Here is a 9,699-nt window from a genome sequence, read left to right as displayed (position 1 = left end):
AATCATTCATTCAGTGTAAAGACTAAACTGTAAAACTCCAGTGACTTTTCCATTCTTCATTACAACAAGATCTGGTAACATTTTATAATAACAGGCCTCTATAAATAGAAACTTAATCATTATCCAATAGTTGGTTATTGATAGTTAATTATTATATAATTGTTACTTGTCCATTAATGCAGATTTGGATTTTTAACTGTTTACTTAGTGATATGTAAGTAATTAAAGCATTGTAAGTGCTTTTCATAAACGTATTTGTTTTAAAAGTGAAATAATTAATATGATACATCACAACGTTATAATAGGGTCCCAATTCAAAGTTTGGGCAGCCCTGGTTTTGTTTTCTAAGTGAAAATAAGTTACATAGTGACTGTTTATTTACTGAATTTGTCATTCTGGAAAATTTTAGATTTTATTAGATTTTATGCTTTTATATGTTACACTCAGCAAATTCATACAAACTGTGCATTAGAATCTGCAGAAAAATGTCATATTTAAGTGTGTCCATCGTATAGGATGTGTTAACAAATTTTCACTTACAAAATTAATAAATTTGGTGCTCAAACTTTTGCAATACAATTGTATTAACCATTTAATAATGATTAACTATGCATAAAGGAAAAGTTAGCAAAGTAGCAAGTAAATAACTACTTAATCATTTAAAGCATTGTGGGCAGTCGTGGAGGTTAGGGAACTGGCCCTGTGACCGGAAGGTTGCCGGTTCAATCCCCAGCACAAACAGTCCATGACTGAGGTGTCCTTGAGCAAGACACCTAACCCCCATTTGCTCCCCAGGCGCCATGGACAGGGCTGCCCACCACTCCGGGTAAGTGTGTTCACTGCCCCCTAGTGTGTGTGCATGAGGTGTTTCACTTCACGGATGGGTTAAATGCAGAGGTAAAATTTCCCCGTTGGTGGGATTAAAAAGTGTATCTTAATAAAGCAGTACACAGACAATTCATTCATAATTATTATGAAATGTTTTTATAAAACTATAATTAAATGGTTAATATTTCAAGTTGTGTCATTTCTAAGGTACTTAATTTTTTTCTATTAATTCTTCAATATTATGTCACTAAATAAATAATGAATAAATCAGTGTGACTTTTGTCAAGTGGCTAATATTTCAAGTTGGTTAGATTTCAACAGTCCAAAATTATTCTTGACTATTATGTCACTAAGTAAACTGTTATTCCAAATAGGATTTATTAATGCAACAATTTCCATTTTTGTTAAACACGAGTAATATACATATACATTATTGTATGTATATTATACAAACTATTAGATCATTATTAAGCTGCTGTTTATAAGAATCTGTTCTGATAAATGGTAACAATATCCTCAAAGGTTATTAAACTTCAGTGAATGGTAAAAAATTAAGACTGCAAACCAGACACTGTTGCTAATTAAAAACAGCTCTAATACTGTCAGCTACAAATTTAGCTTCTAAGCAAATTCTCACACAAACTTACAAAAATGCAACTTTTTTGTAAACAATAAAGTAGTGCAAAAAAAAAAGCTATTTTGGACTATCTGTAAACTAGGTCCTATATTGCATGTCGCTGGGAATATGTATGTTGAATGATATTCAGAGGTATACTTAAATCATTTACAACCTATCAGCTGCTTCTTGAACAATCTGACTTTAGAATTATGCAAAAAATAGTCAGTTTTATACCTACTTAACTGTTTATCAGTGAGATTCATGCAAACGTAAGAGCTTTCTCTGTTCTTTATTCAGTTAAAGTGGAATTCCACCAAGTTTTCAAAACTTCTAGGTAAAGTCATTCAGAGTGGTTTGATGTGAAATGCTCTGTTGTAGAGAAACTCACTGAGTCAGTGGTGGTGATAGGAACCATATGGCTTTAAAGCCTGTAAAATCTGGCTCACAGATGTTTAATAAATGAATGAGGCAAAACACTGCCAGATGCTTGTACATTGTTTCACGATAGTTTTGAGAATTGATTTTGACCTAAACCTAATGATGAAGAGACATATGCAAGGCAAATCATGCCATCACGTGCATCGTTTGCATTGTAGGCAATGTGGTTCCTATCATCACCACTGTAAAGAAATGTGAGTCGGTAAGTTTCTCTACAATTAACCATTTTGCATCAAACCACTCTGAATGACTGTGTTTACATCCCCACCACTGAACCATGCACAAATTCTGAAAAACGAGTGGAATTCTCTTTTAAAGGGACTCATGCTTATATTTAGCTATTACATTACCTTACCTTGGCTGTTATATTCACCATTCAAAAGTTTGGGATCACCATTTTTAATCATGTTAATAGTGCAATTTAGTTACTTACACATGATTCTAATATGATGCTAGTATTTGACGCCTGACAGGTTTCAAATGATTTGTAAGGAGCTGTTAAAAAATGTTGGTGTCCAGAATAGAGATAAAATTAGCATCCAGACTGCCTCGTATTTGAGTGGTGGTCAAATCAACTCATCAAGAAAATAGATAATTACAGAATATGACTTATCATTTATTAGCTTATTATTGTTTCCTAAAAAATACCTTCTGGTATCTAGTTTACAGTAATCTTCACTATAAAAGTTATCACTGAATAAAATCAAATGAGAAGTGGTTCCACACTTTTGAACAGTGGACTTGTGGCTCAGATCAACTAAGTCGATCCCCTTGCAGTGTGCTTATTAGGTTACGTCCCTTGTTGATTTCTTTTCCCCATTACATTCAAAATATGCATTAAAAATGCTTTTGATTTGTGAAAAAGGCATTTTAAATCAAAAGCTTTTATTAGGCTACCCATGTGTGCATGGTAGTCATTAACTGTGAAATGATGAAATATTCAAATAATGTATGACACTAAGGGCTGTCATGATTACTCATTTTTACTCAATTTACTAAAAAACATCATGGATTAAAATATGATCAATGACCAGGGATTAATCAGTATAATTACAATTGTCATTTTCGTCTCTGTTGCAGAAAGAAACAGATGGAAACCTGGACCATTCATATGCATTTTTGCCATATAGTATTATTTTTAAGGCTGTTTATCTTTTTCCAAAAAATTAATTTGGAATCTTCACATGGTTTGTTATTGTTTATTTAAGATCCTTTATCCAGTTTGGCCTTTTTCAAACTGAGTATTTGATTACCTGTCAAATTAATACATAGACTGCCCTACACTTCAGTTAAAATGAAAAAAACATCAGATGCTGTAACCAGCATTCTTTCAAACATTCAGACACCATTCCATTTGTCGTGTTGTCAGTTTATGCAGGTAGACTCCTGTTTAAAATTGACCTGAATACACTCTCTCACTGTATTCTGTCTTAGTGACTCGCCATTACTGTCCACTCTGTACCCTATTCATTATATCCCCCTCCACTGAGACTAGCATGTGGTGAACCAAGATAAGACACAGTCCTGTGTCTTACCTCGTGGGCATTCATAAGCAGCTCCAGAAGAAGCTCCGTGTGTGTAAACTCACACTCCGCAGTCAGAACTCCTGTCCAGAAGCTTGCGGTTGAGGCAGAGCAGCGTGGAGAGGCAGGCCACAGACATGTGGAAGGCCAGCTGCCAGACATTCCTCAGGCCAAACAGAAAGGTGTTGCATAGAATGATAATGGTCAGGAGCGTGAAGGACTTGAGTTTCTTCAGTGAGGAGTGGAATAAGTAAAGGTGACACTGTGACAAAGAAAGAACAAGAATTAGGGTTGGCAGCTGTTATGAGACACAAACATCCTCTGCAGGGAAAAGTCTCAAAAGTTGAAAAACACTACAGCACCTGCCAGGGAGGCATCAGGAGAATATATAGCCTAAAATATATACAATTCTACTGAATTAGTTCCAACCGTCAGTGTGTGTGTGGGAAAAAATATATGTGTGTGTGTGTGTGTGTGTGTGTGTGTGTGTGTATATATATATATATATATATATATATATATATATATATATATATATATATATATATATATAAAGTTTTCTGTTTTTCAAGATCATTTTAATTATTTTTACAATAAAGTTGAAATATTTAGACTTATCATAAGTTTCATTTTGTAATTTAAAATCAAAATACAAAGCACTTATTTTAGCCACACCCTAAAGTGGTGAGACTCCATCTTTGTCCCTCATGGCCACAGGACAACTAGTTAGAATCCAGTTTTGTAAAATCAGTTTGTAACATTAAGAATGGTCAATATGGAAACACACATGTTCTGCAAATAAGTAAATGGTTTTTGTGTTTTAATGATGTAAAATATAATGGACTTATGTATATACAACTGTTCAAAGCTTTGTTTGCTATTCATGTACTTTTCAGCTAAAATTGCCATTGTTATGACCACTCTGTTAACAACAAAATGGAATGATAAATCATTTGCTTAAATAAAATAAACAAAGTTAAGACATAGTGTCACTCAAAGCATAAAAAATTTTAGTCTAACGTCCAAGTCTAAATAGGGTTTTGAACTCTTTTGGACTTTAGAAATGTTTGGTAAAATGATTCATATGCAAGCTGTCAACTACAGATATTTATTACAAATTGTTAATTACAGACACTGATCTTTTATAATTCTAAGTTTTAAATAGGCTATGTCAAAACAAATGTATATTTCCAGGCATTGAGCCATCAAAGGTAATTTATAAATGGCATAAATCTTTCTAATGTCCACTAGGCCCATGAAAAGCAGTTTGATGCTTGATGCTGCTGGTGCGGATGTTTTTCCTCAACTTTGTTGTGTAACTTACATCTCAGCTCTGGGATTTTAATTGCTATGTGGGCTTTAATGGGCTCACTGGAGTTGAGCTTGTTGTGAGCAGATGCATACTTTATAGCAGTGTTGCTTGAATTTTTGTAAAACTTGCATTCTCTTTGATGTGAACAGTCTTGTTGTTGTAATGTTGGATTAGGCAGAGTGACATCTGCACTGCTGTAAACAACTGGACATTATGGGTCTGGAAAACGTACAAAATATAACACAATAAATTTCCCACCCCTGCACGATGGATGGCCTGGGCAAAGCTGGCCTGTTCTGCCCTGTCCAACAAGGGAATGGAACTACTATTAACCAGGTGTTATTTGGTAGGGGATCATTCTCAACACTGCAGTAATACTGACATGGCAGTGACATGGAAATGTGTGTGGCCATGTATCATTGCTGAGAGTGATACACCGCTCAAATAATCTTTGGTGAGCTACACTATTGTGGCAGTCCCTTTGCACTGATGGACCCTTGAAGGTTGAAGACAAATTTCGCAGCGACAGCAGGCAACAGTCATTGTAAACCTTAAAAGTGCATCAGTGAATGTAGCTACAAGGCAGATGATAAGCTGGAAACTCAGTTTATACGATCACTAATAAATCACACAAGATTTAAGGACATAAAAGGCAAATATGAAGTAACTTACCTGGCAAACACAACATACAAATGCCAAAAGAAATGCCACAACATTCCATATTCCTTCATAATCATCCTGTGAAAAATAAAATGACATCAATCATATCAGAAGTTTAACAGAATTCACGTTAATTTCACATGAAGTTGGACGTTACCTGGAAGGTGTATTCAATTAGATGGACACCTCGAATGAGATTGAGGGCAGCGCACATAATGTTGAGGACCAGCGAGAGGATGCCAGGTGCTGAGACTGGCTCCAGTCTCTGATTCTGACCTTCAGAGCAAGCAGTTTGGTCACAGTTAAAACCTGAATTCAGCCATGGTTTCAAACAAAATTCTTATTTACACAATTTTCCACTTACCCCAATTGCATTTGATCAGCCAAGACTTGTTTAGTGTCCATAGTTTTCTTCTAGTCTTTCACTGGACATTTTAGGTAATTGAGCAAGTAATGAAAGATTGCCACCCCCAATTAGTTAGAGCTTTAATTGGGCCTAAAATTTTGGTCTGATCCCAAATAAATTTGAAAACTTTATGTCCCAGCCTGCCCCATAACTCAAAACTTGACAGAACCTGCACCACGTTATAAGGTTTTGAGTCTGAATTCCACCCAAGTCCGACAAAATTTTGTCAACCAACGAAACTGACCTGAGCTTGACAAAATCTGTCAGAAACTGACCTGAACCAGCCCATCATTACCTAAACTGATTGAAAAAATAATCTATTTCAAATGATATTGCTGGTTATCGCCAGTTTAACTGCATAGCAACAACAACAGTCCTCATTAAATCACAGATAAATATTATTAAAATATAGATATAATAATGTCATAATAAAATAATCAGCTGTCCAAAATGAATTATATATTCTGCTTCAACACATTTTTTGTTAACCAAGTGACGCTTTCATACAACATTTCAGCTGTTTATTGTCTGGATAAGGTGCTTTCTCCTCGATTCCTCAAGGCTTCTTCAAAAGCTTCAAGAGGACTGCTACTCTTGCTTTATACTATGGAAAGTAACCAAGAAGAAACTTCAGACACCAAATCTTGGTCTTGATTGATCACCTACATTTGAGATAATGAAAAAATTGTACAAAAAAAAAAATTTCAAAACCTGATGGAGCTGGCTGCTCAATGTGGCCATTTGCTGCTCCATTACTGAGCTGCACATCTTCCATGGTGAGGATCTGGGGAGGGCTGGCCCTCAGCTCCTCCTGCACCTCAGCCAGGGTCACACCGAGAGAAGGGCCCCCACTCTGGTTGTAGTGCTGCTGCAGTTTTTGAATGACACTGTCTGATGCAGAGAAAAGGACATTACAACCTTTACACAAATCTGGATTGAACAATCACAGTTGCAGATAAATCAACATATTCATGTAATCCAACAAATGAAATTATTTTGGTCAAAATAACACAGGTCAATCTTTAAAGCAATGGTGTTTTAAACCCATATGTTTGGTGTCCAAAATTTGCTTCTAGCTTATTTATGCTAGATCTATGAGTCTAATGAAGCAAATGAACACTAGAAGATAACAGTCACCCAAATCTTCCATCAGTACCTCCTAAAAAATTCTTTGAGCCCACTCAAACCACATCCTGGTCTTCATTATGGTTGATCTTTCAATCTAGAAAAACTATTAATCTTGAAACTTTGCAATATATGTGCCTGGAGTACTGTGAAGGAGATGGAATTCAGCATAACAGCTGTTGTGACTGACCACAGTGTTCAGCTACACATTGAAAATTTGTTTATTTTTGTAGTTCCCAGTAAGTCACACTGTGTCTAAACCACACTGACATGTCTGAACATCCTTAATGAAGCTCTGGATGTGGATTGAGCAGGTTGAGAGGAGTTTTTGTGGATGTACTTACCGCAAGGTTTTTGGTGACCATTGAGTTCTAGTCTTTGTTAGCAATGTTATATGGCAAGTCTTATTATTAATTCAATATTTCATATCTGACTACACTGCAAGGTATATTGTTATCACAATACATGACAGTATAAATCATACCAGTATTTCATCCTTATCAAGCAGACCTAGTATCTGCCGTCCTTTTATTGTGCACAATAAGTTCGTCTAATACCATAAGCACATCCCTTCGTACACTCACCAAACTCTAGGAATGGGTACGGCCGGGTTGCCAGGGTGACCGCTGAGTTGTCGAAGCTTGCAGTGAACTCCCAGCGGAGGTCTTCCAGGAAGCAGAAGGCCACAGCAGCAGGGATGCTACAAGCACACACCATCAAGTAGGCCACGCCCTCCGACGAGAGGAAGCTACAACACACGGAGAGAGCGTTTAGTAAACAAATGACCTCACAGGACGGGTGGGCCACTTTCTGGTCACAGCTTTGAACCCTCCACTGGAGGTAAACAAAGCTAGACTTGAGGGGACATTGGCAACCTGTTTTTCCTCATTACTGCAACCACAAAACATGGATTTGTTACACTAATTGTCAACATATTTAACATATTTTAATGCATGCAATATGTGGAAAATACTTTAAGCAAAAGGTGAAAGAATATATTCTTGTGCTGATATGCATTTGAACCAGCTAGAGGGGGGCAATGAGACAATGTTTACGATTATTGTTTATCAATATTGTTATACATTACAATATGTTTTTCTGAGCATTAATTGGATTTGGTGCAGCACAATGTGTGAAATGTGGAATACAAATAACTGAACTCATAGTTTCTGATAGTATTTTTAAAATGTGGGTTTACTTTGTCTGTTCCAACTTGATCAGATAAAAATAAATATTGTGATATGATATTTTGCCATATTGCAAACCTCTAACCAGCCATTACCCTGGTTACCCCAACAGGTTCTGCTGCTCATCTTAATCAACAGTTGCAATGCATTAGAAGCCCAACCTGGACTCTAATTCCATTCGAATGCCCCCCAAATTTGAGAATGAGACTTTATACTGTTTACAGAGCAGGTAACAGTGTCTTCTCTCAAAACAATACCCAGCATGCACTATGCTCATACCTAATACAACCACTTAGAATTGCTGTAGTGTCAGGCAATCCTGACTGCTGGTTGGCTATTTACAGTGGAGACTTACTAGATATGGAGTTCATGGCCCTTGATGGTCCCTCTCTCAGGGAGCAAGTTCAGGGACTTTGAAATGACTTTCAGCTGCTGCTTCCTCTCCTGGAGCTCCCTGTTGTGCTGGAAGTCAGTAGACGCAGAAAGAGGGAGTCCATCCCTGACCCGAACCACAAAGGCAAACAGGATCAGTGCCATACTGCACACAGGCCTTTAGTAAGATCCATCCTGAAAACGAAGAGAAAGAACAGTGCTGTGTATTAACATTTTGATATTTAAATAGGATATAGATTTTTTTCCCCCAAGTATTAGCATGCACTTTCAAATTTATGAATTCTTTTTAAAAATGTAAAAGTTGTATATTTCAAAGCAATTCTTTAAGTAGGCGTGCGAAACACTACAATTCCCATGATGCACTGCAAAGCAACCAAGCTGGCAACAGAACAGCGAACAGAATTAGTTTACATTTGAAAGAGAACGGAGATGAGACAAAAAACTCACTCAAACACCTTTTGAGAAGCGATAATTATTTCTCGTTATATTCAAGATTATTTCCTTAAAATGACTATCAGCAGGTTGCACAAACCAGCGTATATTACGGGAGACATCTGACACAAATGCTGCATTATGTTGCGAACTGAATCAACTGCAAGATACTATCACTTAAGCTTCCTTATAAACACTACAAGCGAGGTTGTACAGCTACATGTTAAAGCAAGAACACTTCACTTATATGTGCAGAGACTCTGTAGGTTAACTAGAATTTCAAGTTAGTAATAACCGGTATTGACAGCTGTCTCATAGAATGATTTTGCCGTATTCCTAATACTACTGTGCCCTGCCGTGCTGTTATTGTTGCACTGACTTCTTATTTGTATAACTATGCAGAGAAAATAATAAATCATCCTTCTTTTCTCAGTGTCGAGGAGTCATTAGCACCAGCTAGCAGGTGCACGGATATAACCAGCCCTTACCTCATACTTTCTGGATTTAACTCTTTTTGTATAATATTAATAAAACTTAGAGACTGTATTATGTTGTTCCGGCTAGCTCCAGTGTCGTAACAACCGAAATATATAATTTAATCCCGGTATTCATGGTTATAATTGTGCAACGCCATCAGATAAACACGAACAACGGCGTGAAATTCCGCCATGGGGTGAATGTGTTAGTTACCAATTTCAAAATAAAGGCCCTCAAAACCCCTAAGCCATTATAATGGCAATAAGAAAAATGTGTTTTATAAAAATGTATATATTAGT

At 36.5% G+C, this 9,699-nt stretch overlaps 1 protein-coding gene across 1 annotated transcript; it reads right to left on the bottom strand.

The window, feature by feature from the left end:
• Positions 1-804: 804 nt before the first annotated feature.
• On the bottom strand, positions 805-9,593 carry sec22c (SEC22 homolog C, vesicle trafficking protein). The gene is made up of 7 exons (XM_017717488.2): positions 9,412-9,593; positions 8,454-8,665; positions 7,496-7,659; positions 6,498-6,677; positions 5,538-5,656; positions 5,393-5,458; positions 805-3,670 (listed from the first exon to the last, which is right to left on the bottom strand). The coding sequence occupies exons 2-7, from the start codon at positions 8,633-8,635 to the stop codon at positions 3,470-3,472; spliced, it is 912 nt and encodes a 303-aa protein (XP_017572977.1). The 5' UTR covers positions 8,636-8,665; positions 9,412-9,593; the 3' UTR covers positions 805-3,469.
• Positions 9,594-9,699: the final 106 nt, after the last annotated feature.

This window comes from Pygocentrus nattereri, chromosome 24, assembly GCF_015220715.1.
Source record: "Pygocentrus nattereri isolate fPygNat1 chromosome 24, fPygNat1.pri, whole genome shotgun sequence".
Taxonomy (NCBI): Eukaryota; Metazoa; Chordata; class Actinopteri; order Characiformes; family Serrasalmidae; genus Pygocentrus; species Pygocentrus nattereri.
This window is presented reverse-complemented; position numbering and strand designations above follow the sequence as displayed.